This window comes from Osmerus mordax, chromosome 13 (assembly GCF_038355195.1).
Source record: "Osmerus mordax isolate fOsmMor3 chromosome 13, fOsmMor3.pri, whole genome shotgun sequence".
Classification (NCBI taxonomy): domain Eukaryota; kingdom Metazoa; phylum Chordata; class Actinopteri; order Osmeriformes; family Osmeridae; genus Osmerus; species Osmerus mordax.
This window is the reverse complement of record NC_090062.1, coordinates 9,534,187-9,556,137: the sequence shown is the minus strand read 5'-3', so window position 1 is coordinate 9,556,137 and position 21,951 is coordinate 9,534,187. Positions and strand designations below refer to the sequence as shown.

The 21,951-nt window shown below is 45.0% G+C and overlaps 1 protein-coding gene across 2 annotated transcripts; it reads right to left on the bottom strand.

Annotated features, from left to right (window-relative positions):
* Positions 1-256: 256 nt before the first annotated feature.
* On the bottom strand, positions 257-10,923 carry LOC136955623 (heterogeneous nuclear ribonucleoprotein C-like). 2 transcript variants are annotated; one of them, XM_067249346.1, is made up of 7 exons: positions 10,767-10,923; positions 9,543-9,618; positions 3,912-3,962; positions 2,239-2,408; positions 1,804-1,917; positions 1,443-1,606; positions 257-1,087 (listed from the first exon to the last, which is right to left on the bottom strand). In XM_067249346.1, exons 1-7 carry the CDS (start codon positions 10,801-10,803, stop codon positions 1,049-1,051), a joined length of 651 nt encoding a protein of 216 aa, XP_067105447.1. In that variant the 5' UTR covers positions 10,804-10,923; the 3' UTR covers positions 257-1,048. The 2 variants fall into 2 exon arrangements, with proteins under 2 accessions (XP_067105447.1, XP_067105448.1); XM_067249347.1 differs by having other exon boundaries at positions 943-1,075; positions 10,767-10,890.
* Between the last annotated feature and the right edge of the window lie 11,028 nt (positions 10,924-21,951).

Genomic DNA, 21,951 nt, shown 5'->3' with positions numbered 1-21,951 from the left:
ACCAGAATTGATGTTGTTTTGTAATGCAATGTAAAGCTAAATACGTTGATAGGGTTTTGTTAGTTTAGTTTGAAGGTTTTTACATTTGTTTTCTGTTACTCATAGTCTTACACACACTGTATATATATATATGCACACACACATACAATGGCATCAAGATTAAATACTTCTAGAAGTGTTGATGATCAAAATGAAAATACCCTCATTCACGCAGCTTATGTATCCTATGAAGGCTGAAGAAAACTTACAAACATTTGACACCACTAGAATTTTAATAAAACATTTAAAGACTTTTATCTTTGCTCTTTTAAAGAAAGAAATACAACCCCCTAAAATAAAATGCTAAAATGATAGAAAACATACCAAAAACAGAAAAGAAAGACATTAAAGCACAATATTACAGATGTGCCCAGGCGTCTCCTTGGTGACAAACATCCCACCAGACACATTTAAGAAGAGATGGGACAAAGGGAGTGTGGAAGGCAAGGTGTGTGTGTTTTAACCTCTGATTTTGTTTATTTCGATTAGTAAAAATGTTACACAATTGTTGGCCTTCTTTAAAAAGGGGCCACTGTTATCTCTCGCTTTTGACTAGTGTAGAATACAATACTAAATTCTAATCAGGAATATCAACAAGTTCATTTTTTCACGTCTGGCTCATAATTACCTTCAGCATATAACCTCTTTATCTCTCCCACTCTTTCTCTCTTTCATTTTGTATGAAGAGAGGATCTAATGCTTGAAAAAAGGAGCTAATGTCTGCCGAGGAGAAAAAGAGGGAGGACATAGGAGGAAGAGAGAGAAGAGATTGTAGACAAAGAAACAACTGTGACTGAGTGGTCAGTGTGTCTTCAGACAGTCCAGGTGAACACAGTAGGTATGGGATGATGTGTAGATTTCTGTCTGTGTGCATATTTCACAGGTACCCAGGATACATCGTAGGCCTACAAAAACGCTAGCTAGCAAAGGAGTTCATGTGGTCTAAAATAATACAAGACAGCTGCTTTCTTCCTCCACATCAGAGACTCCATCTGCTTGGTCTCCTTCCTCACATCTCATCCTCAGGACCAGAGCTCTGCTTGTTTATCTGTCACAAACAGACAGACATGTCATATAGATAGATAGGCAGACAGATGGACAGACAGACGGGCGGGCATACAGACATTACTGTCCTAGGAACAGCACAGTGCAACTGCAGATGAGAGGAAAGACGTATCTCTGGAATGACCTGTTTATGTCATTTTTTCTGAGAATCTAGGAGGCAGGCTTGCGTATGCTCATTTGTTGATGTGTGTAAAATATGCAGTAAAAATTTAAGTGACACCAGTTGAAACTCAAACAGACTGACACAGAAAGTTCCACTCTCCTACACACAGTCAGGAGATTCTACACACAGTCTCACTCATGGAGAGGTTCTGAGACTAGACTGCACACTAAATTACCGTGTGGTGATCATCGTCACTGGCCTCCCCCAGTTCAGGGCTCTCTCTCTGGGCACGGCGGCGGGGGCTCCGGGGGGAGGAGGGAGAAGGAGAGAGGGAGCTGGGGCTGCTGGCTGAGGCGGGATACGGGGAGCCCGCTAGACTGTCCTCTCTCAAGGGAGACCCTAAAACACACATTCACACATGCACGCATACATACAGTATAAGCACACAGAGTATGTCATCTGGGTGGACAGGGAAGAAAAAAGATTCTTCAAAAGACCACACGATGGCAGCAGAAACTCTTAGGTCTAGACTTGCCCCGCACAGCCTGCACTGTGTGTTCAAGCTTGACATTCAGACGGTTGATTAACCGGCTCACCTGTGTGGTCCCTGCTCTGTGAGTCCATCCTGTCCAGGCTGTGCAGCAGCCCATCTATCTGGGTCTTTATCAGCGTCAGCTCCTTCTTTATCACCTGCAGCTCATTCATCTTCACTGAGGGGGTGGAGATGGAGAAAAGGAGAGAGAGGACAAGGGGGATGGGGAAGGGGAAGGGGAGCGGGTAGGAGATGGAAAAAAGGATGGGCAGTTGGAGGAGGATGAAGAAGGGGAGGGAGGGAGGGTTAGGAGAGTGTAGCAGGGGGCTAGAAAGGACTAGGGGTGATGAGGCCTTGTAAATAAACATCAACATTCTATAGGTTCTTCAGTCTCTAATAAAGAGCTAATAAAGAGCCTTGATTGGCTGCTAACCATTAGCTATGATGGAGTTAGGCTTGTAATATATATGTGTTTGTATGTGTGTGGAAGGGTACTTACACTTGGCCCTAATGGAGCCTGTGTTGTGAGCTCTGAAACTCTTGGACAGGGGCCTGTCTCGGCTGTGCCTGTGCCTAGAGGAGTTGGATGAAGATCGGGGCCGTTTAGCCTCACTGGGGCCCTGTCCCAAGGGCGGCATTGAGGCTGGAACACGCTGGTAGTCATATACTCTGTGGAGGCCACAAACATTTGAGATGTTTCAGGTAGAATAAAATATGTGTCAGCACCCCCATGTTACAGACAATGCATTGGTATACAGTACATTCTTACAGGCCTTTGATTTAAATTTGCGCCTGAGAAAAGGTGGGAATCATGAGGAGGCAGACTCCTCCACACCCCTAAAGGCCTGTTGACTATTGTCCCTGCTGCTCTTGTCTCCCTCTCCCTTCGGAAACTGCTTCCATGGATACCATGGTATCTGAGGGTGGTGGGATGTGGTTCGGAGTGGTGCGGCGATGAGCAGACTGGTGGTGGTTTGTTTTGGTGACACCTTGTGTCCCCATTTTTATGAGGGGGTTGTGACAACCTCCTCCCTCCGTCTGCCGTCCTTTGCTTTTGCTCTGAACGAGCACTTGTCACAGACACCTGTGAGACCTCTCTTGTTTGATTGTGGATTTGGGACCTCTGAATGCATAATACATGCAGACTACAGTATACTGTTGTATTGTTCTATTATGGTCAATAGTTGGAAGGGACTGAAGAGATCTGTCATATTATTTGCCAGGTAGACAAGTCTAATTTGTCAGCCTCTCCACTCACCCTCTCCTGTACCAAACCAACAATCCATTTCCCTATCTATAGCTGAACATAATATAATTGGTTCTGTCAGCACCAATCAAAATCTCTCTGGCAGTGCAGGGGAGATGGGGATAGGAGAAAGTGCATTCCACACTCACTCACACATACACACACGCGCACACACACACACACACATACACACACAGACTGGACACCTGGATAGGCTGGTCAGTGTACTAGAGGACAGGAAAACTAAGTTAGCCTTAGTGGTAGTGAGGTATTTAGTCTAACAGGTAATGTTGTGTGTGAGGATTACAGTCTAGTCTGTGGGTGAGAGTGAGGATTACACTACAAGAGAGGCTTTGTTTCTGCTGGAGCTTCAATCTGTGTGTGGAGATGCACTTTCTCTCACGTTTCCACATACAAACTGACACAAACACACACATACACACACATGCACGCACACGCACTCACCAAGCTGTCTACAAATCTGAAGCTTGTCAGCATTGCAGGGTATAATCATGCACCGTGTTCAAAGCAAATTGAAAGTCAGAGTATTTTTTTCTTAAGTTTAGAGAGAAAGATGCCAAACTGGCAGAATAAAGATGAAAGCATAAACTCTAAAACTACAATGCACCAATACGTGTATGTGTTTTTATGAATGCATGCTTGTGTGTGTGTGTCAGTGTGTGAAAGAGAGAGCAGGATACGGAAAATACTTGTGTGGGTGTACTTTCTCCCTTGCTTTCAAAGCATGACTCAGAATATCTAAATGAAGTGTTTCTGAGGTAGGGAGACTGGAGGAAGAGAAGCGGGGGAGAGGAGGGAAAGAGAAGGGTGTGTGTGTGAGTCTCCTCCTCCCTGTGCACTTACACACTGCCACACTGATATTACCGACACAACAGCAGTACTATAGTTGTTACCAGCTGACTTACCTGTCATAGTAGTCCTCCTGGTAGGAGTCATAGTCCAGATCGTACTCAGACCTGCACAAGGAGAGGGGGTGGAGAGGAAGGAAGGGGAAGGGTAGAGAGGGAGGCTTAGGGTTATGTTCTGCTCACATGTTTGATAGAGTGGCAGGATGTTTTCATCCCTCATAAAACACTTGCACTTTGACCCCTGTAAATGACATGCAAGACATGTCAATGTGCAATATTATGCCAAGCTTTCCTTGTTTGTCTAATTGGCTGTGTTTGTATGATGTGTAAAATACACGTTAACATATGAGTTGATGCTAAACAATAAGGAATAATATGAACCTAGTACTGCTAAATATACACATTCCATGTTTATATTCTCTCAGCGAGCATACTTCTGGAAATAAGAGTGAGAGAGATTATTTCACACCTTAGGTGTGTGTGCATGTGTGAGCATTAAACTGCAGTTCAGCCAACTGAAAAGACTATGCCATCCATGGTATGCAGTCAGTTAGAAAGACGACATTGGATTAGTGGTGCAACAGCAAGGTGAGGAATCCATAATAATTGTCCTGCGCTCTGCACCAGTGACTACGGGACACATACTATGTGTGTTCCTGAATGTTCCAGCTCATTTACTGCGGAGCCAAGCTGTCAGAGAACGTGTACATGGGTTTGTGTGCTTGTGTTTTGTGTTGTATGTGTGACTTTAAGTGATAAATTGAGAGAAAGTGTTTGTGAGTGGTAATACTGGAGCTTCATCCTCCTCTTTAATCTAGTGGAGGCGCAGGCCAGAGAACAATGGTGGCATATCAGATCCACCTCCTGCCACCTGCAGCCGACTCATGATCTGTGATGTACCATTATGTACACCTCACACACTTTCACCTCACACACACTCATGTCACATACATTCACCTCATACACACTTCCTTCACACACCGGCCACACACACTCAAGCCACATGCACTTCCCATACACTTGCTTCACACACGGTGGTGTACTGTGTATAAATGGTGTGTGTTTCTGGTGTGTGATGTGTGCTTTGTGCATGTGTTTGCATGCATGTGTGTGTGTGATGGAAAGCAAGGTCACTGTAGGCTAATTACTTTCTTTTCATAATTTCTCGATATTCAAGTAAACCATTAGCAAGCTATAAATCATCTCACCTGGTTGCTCTCACAGACAGGTTTTGTTTGCGAGAGAGCATGTGTGTAACGACACACAGACAGACAGACACACACACACACACACACACACACAAAAACAGATTCACACACAGACCAACACCAGACCATTTTCACATTTGCAGAGGTTATGGCTAGGTGGTTAGATTCTGGAATGTTGTGAGGTTCTGGAGGGTAGTGGTGAGATTTTGGGAAGGTGAGCCTCCAGGCCTTCCAGAGCAGTTTCAGAGATCAGACTCGCTCTGATTAACACACACCCTAGCAGGTTTGAACCCCAGATAAACATAATCTGCCTTTCAAATCAACCCTAGTTACAGGTGTTGATTGTGATTAGAAACCAAAGGCTCTTACTGTAATTACTCACTTACGCTTCTGGCAGGAGGAGAGATGAATAACACTCCTGTTTTCTGCATTAATGGAACATCTGCAGGTGGTCGGATTGGATGATAGATTGGATTAATCATTTTGTTAAACAGATGTGCACAAACAAAGTAGTCTGTTTATCCCAAACATTGACAATGAATAACTTAAAGGCAAATGTGTTTGTATGTTTTGCATGTACTGTGTGGTTGTGTGTGTGTAAATGTGTGGTTGTGTGTGCTCCAGAACTCTGCACGTCGCTGTTTGTCTGTGTAGGTTCATTTGTCTTGAGGTGAGGGAGCGTGTGAGGCTGGCAGGAGGCTGGGAGGGAGGCTGGGAGGGAGGCTGGGAGGGAGGCTGGGAGGGAGGCTGGGAGGGAGGCTGGGAGGGAGGCTGGGAGGGAGGCTGGGAGGGAGGCTGGGAGGGAGACTGTCCAGGAGGGGCTGATGGGCTGTTAGAGGTTAGAGCTGTGTTGATTAGAGCCTAGGATCAGGGGAGGTTAATGACAATTTCAGAGAGGTGAAGGACTCATTATCAAGGTTAGCTCTCATTTGCAGCATCCAACAGCAGTAAGGGATCAGAATGTGCTGTAACAGAAAGGAAACCCAGTGTGGTACTGAACTGGTGAATTATCTGTCATCAGGCCTCTATATAAAATGGGCTCACAGATCTTCCCTGTGAGATGAACAGCAGTACCAGAGCTGTGTAGTGGAGGAGTGAGAGGGCAAAGAAGCTGTCAGTGTCCTCTGGAGAGCTGTCTGGGTTTATCTGTGACTGACAGGCCTGACATTTGCTGTTGACCTCACACTGTAGTCTGTGATCCTCACAGGAGGAAACTTCTACCTGGGCCAACATAACTGGGATCCCTCGCTCCCTCTCTACACGCACACACGCACGCTTACACACATGCACGCACGCACACACTCTCACACACTCACACACACACACATACACACACTGTACTCAGCTCTGTGCTGACTGGTTGTTTTGCAGAGAATGGTCTTCTGCTCACTGAACACGCTCAAAACACAGCCTTCTTCCCTCTCTCTCCTCCCTCTCTCCTTCAGCCTCCTGTGTGTTCAGGACTGTGTTTAGCCATGTTCAGATTGTGTTCATCTGTGTTAAGACCATGTGCTCACCAGGGTTCAGACTGTGTTTACCCATATGCATACTGTGTGTTTAACTGTGTGTTCAGACTGTGTAACAGTTAGCTACGGTTTAAGGTTAGACTGTGTGTCTGGGATGTGTGTCTATGTTTCGTGGAGCAGAGTGGACCGTAAACTCAGGCCTTTATTGATAAACATTCCTCCAGCCTTTAACACAGCCAGTTACACGACAGATTAAATCAGTTACAAAGAGCTCTAGGTGTCCAATCTCATTTCTCTGACACAAGCACATTATTATGGATCTTTCAACTGACACACACGCATTATAATGGATTGATCTAGGTAGTGTTTCAGACGGAAGAATGTTGCACATGGTATGAAGGGCTATTATTATACAGTATGTCAGTGTTCAACACATATGCCACACATATACGGTATGTTTTCCACAAATACCTTGACACTTGGGAACGTTGCTATGTGAATGGGTGAATGTGTTCTTATGTGCGTGTGTATGTGTGTGTGGGTGTGTTTGTGTGTATGTGTGTGTGTTTCAGTGTTGACCAGGCAGCAGTCTAGTCTCCCTGGCTGCCCTCAGGCTTCAGAGCCTATTTCCTGTTGTGCAGTGTGATAAGTTTCCTTGTCAGGTCCGCCCAGTACCACTATATTTCTGATAAGCTCTGCTGCTAGTTTTCCGACCTCTGGCACAGAGATCAATTTGAGATTGATTCAGAAAGCCCTGCTGGGGTGAGATGGGAGATCAATTTGAGATGGATTGTTCACGCTAAGGGGCAAACGGCACACACCACAGCTCTCTCTTTCTTCCCAGTCTTTCCAACTCTACCTCTGTCCTCATGTTCTGTCTCTTCATACTGCTGTCCTCGTCCCCTCTCGATCTCTCTCTCTCACTCTCTCTCTCTCTCTCTCTCTCTCTCTCTCTCTCTCTCTCTCTCTCTCTCTCTCTCTCTCTCTCTCTCTCTCTCTCTCTCTCTCTCTCTATCTCTCTTTCTGTCCCAGTCTCTCTTTTTTTCTTTTACACATATGCACACTCGTACATTGCAGAAAGGGAGAAACTTTTGATTTTCCTTGACCCATAACGTCTCATTTCAACGTTCAAGTATGAGGATAAGCTTTTCTTGGATGTTATCCGTTGGAAGATTGCTCTCAAGTTGAGCTTTAAAAGGCTTTTTTTCTTTCTTAGGAGGTCCCCCTCTTGCTCTCTTGCTATTTAGGTGAATATTTTACTGTCCTTGTTAATCCATGATCTTCCTCCAGCTGTGTCTTCTCACCAAACCTGTTTGTGTGTCTTGTTGTTGTTGTGTGCATGTGTTTCTGTGTGTGTGTCTGTGTGTATGTATGTTTTTGTTTGTTCTTGTGTCTTCTTGCGTGTGTATGTGTGTGGCAGCAGTAGGGGAGGTGATGACTCCATCAGTAGCTGAGCGGTGAGAGGAGAGATAAGTAATCTGGCTTGATGATATACACACTGATGGATACACCCAGACCCATAGGCTTCTCCTACACACACACACGTACGCACACACACACACTGTTCCCCCACCCCTCCTCCTCCTCCGCTTGACTAACTCCTCACACAACTACAATATATTACTGTATGTTTTTACTGAAGGCTATCAGCTGCAGCACCCCCCATGTTCATACATATCCAGAGGGTACACACCCCTCACACATCCCCCTGTGTGCCCCTCCAGGCCCTCTAGGGTGTGACAGATGGGTCTGGTCTATTATTAACACCCCCCCACACACACTTCATCAGCCCCCTCAAGTAATGAAAACAAATGACGGCACACTATTGGAAGGGAAACACATGAAGCAGGCTGGACTGATGCCTGGCATCCCCTCCTCTCCTCTGCTGCACTTTCCCCCCCACCCTGGACCTCCCTCCATCTCTACCTGCACTTCCCTCACCCTGGACCTCCCTCCATCCCTGTACCTGCACTTCCCCCACCCTGGACCTCCCTCCATCTCTCTACCTGCACTTCCCCCACCCTGGACCTCCCTCCATCTCTACCTGCACTTCCCCCACCCTGGACCTCCCTCCATCTCTACCTGCACTTCCCCCACCCTGGACCTCCCTCCATCTCTACCTGCACTTCCCTCACCCTGGACCTCCCTCCATCCCTGTACCTGCACTTCCCCCACCCTGGACCTCCCTCCATCTCTCTACCTGCACTTCCCCCACCCTGGACCTCCCTCCATCTCTACCTGCACTTCCCCCACCCTGGACCTCCCTCCATCTCTCTACCTGCACTTCCCCCACCCTGGACCTCCCTCCATCTCTCTACCTGCACTTCCCCCACCCTGGACCTCCCTCCATCTCTACCTGCACTTCCCCCACCCTGGACCTCCCTCCATCTCTCTACCTGCACTTCCCCCACCCTGGACCTCCCTCCATCTCTACCTGCACTTCCCTCACCCTGGACCTCCCTCCATCTCTACCTGCACTTCCCTCACCCTGGACCTCCCTCCATCTCTCTACCTGCACTTCCCCCACCCTGGACCTCCCTCCATCTCTACCTGCACTTCCCTCACCCTGGACCTCCCTCCATCTCTCTACCTGCACTTCCCCCACCCTGGAAAGGAGCGGAAAAGACATTGTATGTTTGAGGGTGTGCATACATTTTTGGTCCAAAGCCACACTCTGAACTTCTGGGGACGTGTGTTACCCACTGCTAGTGGCTGCCAGCACCTCTGCACCCCACATGTGTGGCAGCCTCACCCCGGCTGCGAGAACATTCTGCCTACATGGTTGGCAACATAAATAACTTGAATAAAATATACCAATATAACCAATAAATAAATAATAATAAACCAATATATTTATTAGGCAACACTAGACTTAGTAGAGCTCTACACAACACAATACTCACTCAGTGAAGCAAAAGACTCCTGCCCAACCAACATTTCTCAGTGCCCCCCCAATCAAGGCAGTCTTAAACCAGGGCTAATCCACACACACACACACACAGGTACATACTCACCCATAGAGAGTGCTGCTGGGTCTCTTGTTGGATGTCCTGTAACATCCTGTCTTCAGTTCGCCACTCATGCTCATGTCTGGGACCCAAACACACAGAAAACCTTGCGTTACAATCCATTGTAACAACAATTCTCAAGGTGGATGTAAACTGGAAGTGTTTGTGCTCCAGGCTGACAGACTGGAGTGACATTTCAGTATTTTGGGACAACCCAGTTTGGGGCACTACAAGAGCAGATTAATTGTGGGGTATGCAGCACAGCATGTGTATTGGCAAGAAGCCCTGTCAACTGCAAAGACAAATACACACAATCACACTCACCAACACACATATACACCAGAACAACACACAGACAAGCTGACACCAACACACAGGGGCAAACATCTCCATCCAGACTGGAACCCTGCAGTGTCTGAGTGGGTCATTTGTCAGATAGTGCTGTAAAAGTGCCCCTGCATGTGTGTGCGATTGTGTGTGATTGTGTAAATGTGTGCGTGCGTGTGATAGTGATAGTGATTTGTGTCTCAGATGGTTGTGAGGGCTCTCTATACTATTCCCCTTACTCTTCCTCTCTTTGTCCTTTCGGTCCTCTCTTCCTCGCATCAGGGAGGCTGGGTAAGAGGGCTCAGCTGGGGGGTAAAAATAATACTAATCTAGAAAAAAACTAGCTTTCCTGGTTCGGTAGTAGGTCCAGTTCTAGTGTAATTGTAGATTATATCCTGGTGTAGTAGTAGATTAAATCCTGGTGCAGTAATAGATTATATCCTGGTGTAGGATAAGATACACACACAGAGAGATCTACAGTACGCTACAAAAAACACAGTTGTACATGCTCAATTGCTCATTTATCTTCCTTTTGTGACCATATGTGTGTGTGTGTGTTTGTGTGTTGTGTATGAGCTCAGCTGCGCTCTAAGAGTAAACATTACAGCTCCCTTCACCTCGGTTTAGAACCCATTACCCTCTCTCTATCTCTCTCTCTCTCCATCTCTTCTTCCATTCTCTCTCACCCACCGTCTATTTATTTGAACAGATGGGTAAACCAAGGGGTAAGAGATGAACAGGGGGGTTGATAAGGAGGAGAAGGACAAGGGGGTACAGAGAGATGAAATGTCAGAATATGAAATAAACAAAGAGACATGGAAAGGTGTTTCACACAGTACACACACATACACACACACACACACACACACACACACAGAGTAGGGTAAACCCTGACATACTCACATCGTTGACTGCGGTGCTCACTCTTAAACAGGGTCATATCAGGGACGCCTCACGACAAGGGCAGCCTGGAGACCAGGAGATGATGGGATGTCACCTTCTCTCTGCCTCGTAACTGCTCTGTGGAAGTCTCCTCTCCTCCGTCTGCTTGGTGTAGGTGTGCAGGCAGTGGTTATGCTGAGGACTGTGGTACTACTGAGGCAATGACAACGTACTGAGAGCAGCACCAACAGGGATGTACCATGTCTCAAAATTCAGCAGGGGTGGACAGAATTGGATAATTCCATTTTCTACAGGGGGAAAGGGGAGAGGGGGTCTTTGAGTGAGCAGCTGGTTTCCTCTCAATAACAGAAGCTTGGCAGAGGCTGACACACTGTACCCAGGCAAGGCTGAGCTGCCAACAAGAGAGAGCTACAGGCAGAATGTAAGAGAGGATGTGTGCGAGGGGGACTGGGCTGACCGGGTGGAGGAGGGTAACTTAATCACAGCCCAGAGCTGAGTGCATATGGACATGGAAGTTGTGAGCCAGTATATGAGACCAAAACAGGAAGTTGAGGTCACATCATATACAGAATACACACACACACACTGTTGCGCTGTATACTGGCACATACTGATGTAAAATTTGCCCCACACAACCACACATACACCTGAGAGTTGATGATGTGAGTTGAAGAGGTACTATGGGGAAAGAAGGGACAGACTGAAGGGACAGACTGGAGACATGATAAACATCCTTGTTGGTGATAAAAGAGAATCAAATGGCATCACATCAAATGGCGTCATATCAAATCAAATCTAACTGTATTGTTCAGCCAAGGTTCTCTTACATTTATTCAGAAATATTTATTTATATTTTGTCAAATAACACAAGATAGATTGCTGGATTTGTATAAAGCATTGTTAAAAAAAGAAATCTTTTGGAAGGAAAGCCTGTTTTGGAAAGTACTGTGTCTCTGTCCTAATTGGCTTTCTGGGCTCAGAAATTGTGTTTAATAATGCTTTGCAAAGCTGTGTTCCGTGTGTTCAGTGTGTTCAGTGTGCAGACATGCAGGTGGTGGGAGTTTAATATCCCTGCTCATAAAAGAGAGCCTTGCATAGATATTTAATTTGATCATTAAAAAGTGAACATGGTGTGTCCTAGTAGGCAAGCCAGGACATCTTTACACACTAGACACTTATATCTGCATACTAACGTAGACACACACCTGTTGTCATTTAGTGAGAGAGTCATGCTGACCTTGTCAGTAAACAGTGATTTAACTCCCCTAACAGGATCACTGTGCTGGGTGGGCTCAGCATCCTGACTGCTCATTAGGCTTCTGTGGTTGATCCTACCCTTCCCAATCCTAACAGCAATTACAGAGGAAAGAGATCAGAAAAAAAAGATTGAAAGGATGGGAGAGAGGGAAGGGAGATGAACAGAGAGAGTTACGAGCTCAAACTTTACCCTCTCTCCTACCCCTATCCTCTCTCTTACCTTATGTCTAAATTGAACCCACACCCAATCCTTATTACACTGCAGAACTGACTAGCTCCTGTGCCCACACACCCAACTCCTTAGAGATGTTGAGAAACAATCCCCAAAGCCAAACCCTAACCGTTCCCATCTAGCCATTGATAGAATTTGAACCCCACCACTATTTTATGTAATAATTCCCACATAACGCCACAAAAGACAATGACAGGCCAGTGCTAGGGTGTGCTACCTCCAGACCCTGTGCAGCTTCTCCCAGAGAAAGTGTTAGGAGAGCTGCCTGCTGGTGTCATGGTGCCCCTGATAAGAAGATTCTGTATGGGGCTCTGAATGGAGGTTGTGCCAGCAGAATTAGCTTCCTTTGTCATGGTAATGACAGCCATATTCCTGTCCCCATCCATCTCAGCCATGCCATTATATGAAAAAAGGATTGCAATTTATCCAGCCATAGTGGGAAAGGGAAAGATGACAATGACCATCATCTGTGAGCATGGAAGTCCCTAAATAACTCCCCATTCAGGCCAGGGCAAGGGACCAGCAGAAAATGTTATCTACTCAACACACTGAAGCAATATTACACACTCAGCACACACATGCACACACGGACAAATATACAACCCCTCAAATGTAGCTAATTGATTTGAGTCCTTTGGAATCGAACATATTCTGGTTTTTAATTCCTCCAGACTAGGCATAAGGTTATGGAGTTACATACCACTTAGAAGCAAAGTCATACAGTTTGATAACACTTTTAAGCAAAGAGTAATAGAGTTTGATAATAACACAAGCAGTGAAGAAAACAACTCTGAGTTAGGGTACATACATTTTGATATTATGGGGAAAAACACACAGAACACTAAATAATGTGAAAATTTTGTTTCGAGGGAGATGACAGTAAATGAGCTAGCTACAACCTCAATCATGAAACCAATCTATCCCTCGCTTCTTCCTATATCTACATTATGGGTTTCTCTTTCTCTCTTTGCCCTATCGGTCTTCATCTCCTGTCCTCTCATTATTGCACTCTGAGCATTCTGGAGCCCTTTGCATTTGGATGCAGGATGAACTCTGATAAGAATTAATGAGAAAGTGCCTTTGTCCTGGCAGAGAATGGCCCTGGCTACACTGAAAAGCCTTCGTGCCAGAAAACCATGCAGAGAAGAGAACAGCCACCCACTCCAAACAGGTCTGGCAGGGGAAGGGAGATGGGGAGAAGAGGGGAGGACAGAGAAGGCTGATAGAAATACAGCCCCTAAATTCTCTATCATTTGTTGTGCTGTCAGTAGTCAAAGTTTTTGTCTCATATTTTTAGACCTGTAACTTAAACTGTCACCTCTTCCTCTGTCAGCTTCTATTGGCTGTGAGTTAGTTGTTTTCAGGTTAACCATTTTGGAGAGATGAGGAGAGGGAGGCAGGGTAAGAGGGGAGGGGGAGGCAGGGGAAGAGGGGAGAGGGAGGCAGTGGAGGAGAGGGGGGCAGGCACGGAAAGGAGAGGTAGGCAGTGCAGGAGAGGAGAGGGAGGCAGGCGAAGAGGGGGAGGGAGTGAGGGAGGCAGTGGAGGATGAATTGGGAAATTAGGTGAGGGGGTTGAGGGAGCGATAGCTAAAAACTAAGGACTGCAGAAAGAAAATTGTGTAGAGGAAAGAGTGGCAGGGGGCGTCAGCAGGAGTGAGATAGAGGAGAGAGAAGCCCTGTCTTTGCTCCAGTGGAGAGGTCTTCAAAGACAAAGAGAAGGAGAGAGATGAGGGAGTTACTTAGCAGAACGATTGAGCATCTGGAGAATTCAGAGTAAAGCAAGGAGGGATGAGCAGGGCCTCTCAAGGACATCATATCTTAATTGAAAATGACGGCTTCAATTAAAAATGTAATCATTCTGTCCATTTTCTAATCAAAAGCGTGACGGCTGATAGTTTTGTCTCATTAACTTCAAAGAGGAATGTATGATGAGAGGGGTTGTGGTTAACTCCCAGCAGAACAAGCAGGACTACAGGCCAAAGGGATGAGGAAGAGGAAGGGGGGAAGGGAATCCGAGGGATGTCTATCGTAACTATCATGACCTTCATCGGCGCTCTGATCAAACTGATCTACAGTCAGTGTAGTATATTCCCTTTACCCAACCTTATCAGGATTATCCTAATTTAATTAGCGACAGAGAAGCTCTTTGCACACTGCAGTAGCACTGACATACCACACTTCTATAACATTGACCAATAACACTGCAATAACACTGAACAACCTTAACTGTTGGTAGGATTTATGAATAATCAGGACAGTGAGCTGATTTCCAAGCTGATCTGTTAGATTGTTTGGAGACTGAGGGACTCTCCTGCATAATCAACACTTTAGCTGTCTGTTCCAAAGAAATACATGAGAATTAGTTTGTTATAGTTGCAGCGAATTGGACTTACAAGGCACAAAATATCTTCCACCCACTTAGAAAAGCAAATGAGCCTGTTATTATATTTGCAGGCTTTCCCCTATCTGATGATCCCACTCCGACGCTGCACAAAGACAGAGTGAAAGAGAAAAGAGAGAGAGAATGAAAAAACAGAGAGATAGAGATCAACATGTGTAATCAGATGGCTTGTGAGTTTGATGTGTGTGTGTGTATCTTGCCTGTCAGTGTATATTTCCCAGACCCAATGTGTAGGGACTGATCTCTTACCATCTCATAACGACTCTCTAATTGCATTTGGCCTCTAATTCTCTGTACGTGGAGACGAGGCCAGATTAAACATCTATTCAATTTCTCTTGTTATTGTTTCCTCTCTCTCCTGCAGTGGTCTCCCTCTGCTCTCGCCCGAACTGCAGAGGAGATGTCTGGTTAGAGTGCTGCCATGGTGTCTGGGCGAAGCAGGCAAGTATGGCTCCTTCATGACACAGAGAAACAAGGCAGCAGAGGATGATGAATGAGGGCGTTTGTGAACGCTGCTTAGTTGAAGCGTCACACAATCTACTGAGCCTGTCTCTTCACCCAGCCATGAAGGAGGAAGAGTTAGCCCGTTTTATTCTCTCTACATCCCATTCACCTTCTGTCTCCTGAAAACGGGTTCCTTTTCCTGACCCTCGACATGCAAACACATTCTGTTTTTTCAGTTGTGTGCCATGGCTTTCTGTATCTGTCAACCCCTAAAGTGGTGGAGGAGGAAGTGGTAAAGGAAAGGGTGGGTGAGAGGTTGGGTGAGAAGGTGGAAGTGGAGAAAGAGGAGAAGGTGGTGGATGGCGAGTGAGATGGAAATGGCGGAGGAGAAGGCTTTAGAGAAGAATGTGGAGGATCGTGGAGGAGACGATCAGTGAGAGGGTGGAGTCGGGAAAGAAGGAAGAGAAAAATTTTGAGGATGGTGGGGGAGGATGATGCAAGTGGTGGAAAGGAAGGTGAAGGATTAGGTGGTGAAGATTCTGGTTAGGCTAGTTGGACTGTGTGACTTGAGAGCAAATTAAAAGTATTGTAGTCTGGCCACAGTCCTGTTCCCATTGGCTGGTCTAACACAGAGCACTGCCACAGTTACCCAAATAGAAAGGATTGACTTCAGCACCTCTCTCTCTCTCACACACACACACACACACCTGCTCACTCTCTCATACACACAGCTGCATATGCTCTACAAGCCAATAGAGAGACTCATGCTCTCACATTCACATGCACACCTACACGCACATGCACATGCACACACACTTATCCGGGAAAATCTGCCAAACTCGATCCTCTTCAATTTGAAGCTCTGAGCTGGACATGATGTGCCTCAGACACTACAGATAAAAACAGAGACATGAAATGAGGAAGGGAGAAAGGGAGAGAGAGAGATTTGGAAGGGTTTTGGAGAGAAACATGAAAGGAAAACATAGGGAAAGATAAAGAGAACTCAGCATGAGCAACTGTGAAAGATGATGAAAGACAGGAAAAGACAGAAAGAGAGTAAATGGAGGGACGGGATTAAAGTTCCAAACCATCCCTGGCTCCCTTTTAAAGGTTTTGGGGGTTTCATCCTGATTGTGTCAGAAAGAAGCCCAAGTTTCAGGGTATTGATAAAGCAGAGCACAGTGACATCTGGTGGTTTGCAGAAATTATACCAGCTATTTACTCCAGACTAGACAAAGCACGACAGCAGTTTACAAACGTATCATGCATTATGTGTTCATTTTGATCTCCTGGTATTTGTGTTCATACACATTATGTGTCAATTTGCTACATGCTACATACTCTCCTTCCCCCCAGAAAAGAGTGGACAGCTACACTCCCTAGGCCCAGGGCACACACCCACTTGTCGGTTCCCTGTTTTGCAAAACTGGTGTTTTAGTGATGGTGATGTGTAAAATGCAACACACCTGATCCTCCACACTGCTACTACCTTGGGGAAGTTGGTAAATAGCGCCCTCTAATGTTTTTTCCCTGTGTAGCTCTGTTGTGTAGCTCTGTAGTGCTGCTGTTGTTGGTGGTGACACTGAATTCAGCCTTCAGTGGGCCATCAACTAGTTGTTGGGGTACCCCAATATATTATAAAATATCATCTTTGTAACCTTGTTTTTATGTTCCAGTCTCAATATTGCTGCTTTGAACAGTTCCAGCTGCTTTGAAAAGTTTCTAATTTTCCTGATAAATTATGAATTTACAGTTTCAGTGGTAAATCCTGTGTTTACATTTCCTACAAGAATAATTATTGTGCAGACTACTGCATTGAGAGCAGAGTACTCTCCTACATATCCAACCAAGAGTAACAACAAACATACTTCATTCTTTGTAGAGATAAAAACATGTAATAATGATCAAATACATTCAGGTTAAATGGTTATGGACAATTTTATATTTTTGGTCAGCATATTTCCTACTGGCTAATAAAACTGGAATTGAACTCTGACTTGGGATATGTGAAAATAGAAGTATTGATTCTCCAGCTGTTGTACCCAGTGTAGAAAAGTTGCCTGTCCAAACCCAGAGCTTTTCTCAATATAATTACATGTTTCCATTTTGTTACTGTAAGCGCTGTATCACTGAAGTGTAAGTACTGCTCAACACAGAGTACCCTCAAACTTTCAAGGGTTTATAGTTCAATACTTTTGAACTTCAGCAGAAAACTTTAGGTCTTGTTTTTTGTAATCCTAAGTGGAAAATAAACTTAAACCCTACCAACAAATGCTACACAAAAGTTACTTTGCAGCACTCTTACTTCACAAAATACTTTTCAAAATAAACTCAACATAAAACTGAAGACATTAAACTCCTTTGACACAAAAACGTTCTGATGTGCTTTTTCACATCAACAAGCTTATTGGCTGGTCCAAACCCTCCACATCTCCCCTTACGCCAGCCCCGCAGTCCCAGACTGACTCTATTACAGGGTTGTAAACAAAGTTACCTAAATTAGAGCAACACAGTATTCAGTTGTCAGAGCCAATCCCAGATGTGGGCTTTGAGGGGGACCATGTTGCTCTGGGGCCGTTTGCACTTTACTTCCTTCTTTCTCTGTCCCTCTTGGATCAACCCATCCAACAACTCTTGGCTCAGCCAGCCACACAGCTACAAGCCAGAGATGATATGTGTAAAGTTAGCAGAAGTTACATTCAGATTTTACCTTATCCAGGTGCAGAATGTATGTGAACTAAACAGATAATTCCAGGGGTATTGGGTAATTTTTGGGCTACATTATATATTTTCTTTATGTTTTTTTGAGTGTGCAAACTCCATGGTCACAATTTTCATAATTATTCACTTGCCCTTTGACCTCTCCAGTATCTGATGCTGTTCTTTATGACATTTACATGACATTACATTTTAATCATCCAGACACTTTAATCCGAAGTGGCAAACAAATAGTGTGCATAGAAAGTACAGCAGAAGATCAAGGATAAACAATATATCAACAATACACTTATGCTCTCTCTACTTGAGCCTTTGATTCAACTAGATAGAGAACAACCAGTACTCCTATGTAAATGGGGATGTGAAAATTATTATTCATTGCCTGCACGTATTATTGGTAAATACCTTGTTGTTAATGTGGACTACAGTGCTAGCCAAGATTAATGATGTGTTGAACAATCAGAAAAGACATAAAGTCTTACATTTAGCCAGCTAGAAAGCAGAAGGCCATACAGAGCTTGTCTCCTCAGCCCAACAGAGCACATGGTCTTCACCTTAGATCCTTCTTCCTGTTTCAAGGGAGAGTCAGAAACAGGAAATTTGGGGGCGTATTGGACAACGGTCTAGCCTTTGACCCCTGAACCACAGTGCACCCCGCCTTTGAAGCGAGAGGGAGAATCACAAGCAATTACTTGTGATATAAAGCATGTTCCTTGGAACGTCCAGCCCACGCTGTGAACAGGATAGGACTTTTACTGCGCTGAGGGGGTAGGGAAAAGTTAGTCAGTCTTGGCTTCTCTAATGCCTTCCATTCCATCCTCTTGGGAAGGGCTTGGGTTTGGACAAATGTTAAAAGCCTATGAAAAATATGTCAAACATGCACAACATTGATATTCAGGGTGCTAGGCTCCATGCCTGCTAAGAAAGCACAAAAAAGGTTATGTGATGCACCAAAATGCAGACATATGTGTAAATCACCCCCCCACACACACACACACTCCCCAGTCTCTGCTAACACTTCCCTGTTCCCTGTAAAAACTCAGCTCTGGCCTCACTATCATGAGAGGCATCACAAGACATTTAAGCTTCTCCTGTGGTAACAGCTTCATAAAGAGGTCAATGGGCATAGCTTGCCCTCACGCCATCACCTTAAAAGGAAGCTGTTGAAGACCCCCGCTTTCACAGTACCATGTGTGTTTGAGGGTGGGGGGAAGGGGGGTGTCTTTGAGTTGCTGAGGGTCTGAAAGGAAATTCAGAGTCAAACTTGGTGGTAAACTTCTCAGCCTCCTCTGGGATTGTCACCTCCATTTTACATCACTATACTCTGTGCCTCACCACCCACCTCCTAATCTGTGAGAAACAAAATACTTAGCGAGCCAAGCTGGCCCTCCAGTGTCTCTGTCCGTTTTTGTGCAAATGTGTTTGCCATAAAAGAAACAGATATATCTCATGTGTTAAAGTCCCAATACTCTCAAATCTATTTTGTGCTGAAGGGCCAGCGATTGTAGATGGTAGAAATTGATTACCAGGGTAATGATGTATTGGGTATTGGTTCAGAGTCAATGATTAATGTGGCCTGAAGAAATATAATAATAAATTTTATCCACATAATTATATTTTGCTGTGTTGTGTCTTGATATTGTACAACCAAGCCTCATTGCTTATAATGCATATGTCTAATGTATAATCCTAATAGTTTTCTAATACCTTATTAGATTTTCCTTCCTTTTTATTGCTTTATTTGATTTCTTAAAATGTGATTATTTATTACATAAACCATGAAGCCAGGGTTGTAACAACTGCCTCCTCTTTTGCTTTATTTCCTGATAAGTGGTGTGTTCTGTTGGAAACAATGTCTTTGTTGCTAGAGCAGAATAGGTGTTGTAGGTTATTGGCATGCATGAGGATAATGACAGAAAGGTTCCTGTGGGATGCTTTATCATTTGGTCTGAAGACCTCCATGAAGATCCATTCACTCAGATGTTACTATAACTCACGGTCTAGGTCATATTTGGGTTTCTGATGAGGCAGAGACAGCTATAGTCATTGGGGGTCAGGTCAGATCTGAAAAACATACTTACCTTACCATTCACACTCAATGATATACATACACGGACTTTGGGGAAGCAGAAAATTATAAGAGCAGGGGCCATGTTGACAGCAGATCTACTGACCTCTTGACTCCGGGAGCTCAGTTCCTGTGTTGTATTGTCCCACAGCTTTACTTGGAGCCTGGACCAAATCTTTATCAGCACTCTCACTACCACTATAAACACAAACACCCACACACACACACATACAGACACACACACAAGCAAAGCACACATGCACAAGCACACATGCACACACACATGCACACACACATGCATGCACAGACAAGCCTGCAACCTTTTGCTCAGTCTTACTGTCAGACTTCCACAATTCACAGCCTAAGGCCTACTCATTATATCGTGCAACTTTGCAACAGCCAGGAACAGACTCCATCAAAAGGTTACTTTCCTCTTCCTTTGTTTTGGTTTTGTTTCCTTCCTCATTCACATTCTTAGAAACCATTCCCTTCGATGGAAGTCTAAATAGAAGCATATTCCGACAGCAAACAAACTTACAAGTATGAGGTTACCTTTTGATGTTTGATCTGAATGACTGGCATGCCTAACATGGGCTTAATAATCACGATTGTAATCATTGAATTATGCAAGAATTACAATGAGAATTGCTTTTCATCTGAGTGAGAAGCAGAAGTCCTACAATTAAATCCTCTGGGCTCTAAGCACTAAAGAAAGACACCCAAGTATCCCTAAAGCTGGTGCTATTAGTAGTACCCATGTGTGTCATCCACATCACTGCATTAAGGATGTGGTATTCTACTTTTAACTTTGACTTTGAGGACCGACACTGACCACACAAAGCATACAAACACACTAGCTGGCTAAAGTGTCTCCCTTTTGGTAGGTTATCTGCAAAGAGAAATACCTCAAATTGAATTGAGGTGATGGGTGGCGGATTTCCTGTGGTCCGAGTTGACATTATCTCCAGAACCCCAGCATGTTGTCATAAGAGGGGATCTGTGTCTAGCCAGGGTAGAAGAGGATGCTTCTGTGCAGGTTTGAGGGGGGGGGGCAGTCAGGGAGGGGAGCGTGTGCATGCTTTTTTATGTCCATGTGTGAATGTGAGACTGTGAATACATCCTGATGCCTTGACAACACGGTCTACCATGTCTCCAGACTATAAGAGAGAGGGCAATAGAGGGGCAATGGAGCTGATAACATGTTATTCCTGAGAAACGCCTGCCTCCTCTCTGCTGGTGTACCGTGGGAATCCCAGGGCCCTATAGTGGACAGACAGACACACACAGACAGACAGACAGACAGACAGACAGACAGACAGACAGAAAGACAGACGGACACAGACAGACAGACAGACAGAAAGACAGAGAGACAGACAGACAGATGGACATGACAGACAGACAGAGGCAGGTTGGCAAGTTGGCAGGTAGGCAGACAGACAGACAGACAGACAGACAGACAGACAGACAGACAGACAGACAGACAGAAAGACAGAGAGACAGACAGACAGACAGACAGATGGACAGACAGACAGAGGCAGGTTGGCAAGTTGGCAGGTAGGCAGACAGACAGACACATGCAGACACAGGCAGGCAGGAGGGGGAACTTATTTTAAGAGGTGATCTGGTGCCAGACACCCTGTCTCCCACCACTAGCCTTAACTCAGAGACATTATAGTAAAGCAATCTACTGATGGGTTGGTAACAATCCACTGATGGTGGTAGGCCCATACATAGTTTTTGTTGTTTTTCCAATTTACAGGGTGCTTTAGATTCTCAAACGGTATGTGTTTGGCAGAGAATGGAAAAAGCTATAATGAATGCCTATTTAGGGTCCAGTATTGTGAGATTGGCTGGTGTGAGTTGAACATCGGGCGTGTGAATTGGATGGAGTCGGTCCCGAATTCGAAAGATAAAAGGATGATGTGCCTTTAAGAGTTAAGAAACTTGAAACCGTGTTTGCGCAACAATCACTGCCGCTCACAGCCGCCAAAGTGTCTAGACTGGCACATGATGGGAATCAACCAATGGCTCCAGAGCTTTCCTTGGGGCCCCCGTGTGTGCACGA

What these genes read in the sequence shown, in the direction of transcription:
- LOC136955623 (XM_067249346.1), bottom strand. Translation starts at nt 10,803, where the DNA reads ATGACCCTGTTTAAGAGTGAGCACCGCAGTCAACGAT. An exon ending in CAGGAGGACTACTATGACAG is followed by an intron (nt 2,409 to 3,911) that starts GTAAGTCAGCTG and finishes TGGCCTCCACAG; the next exon opens with AGTATATGACTACCAGCGTG. An exon ending in AGGCTCCATTAGGGCCAAGT is followed by an intron (nt 1,918 to 2,238) that starts GTAAGTACCCTT and finishes CCACCCCCTCAG; the next exon opens with TGAAGATGAATGAGCTGCAG.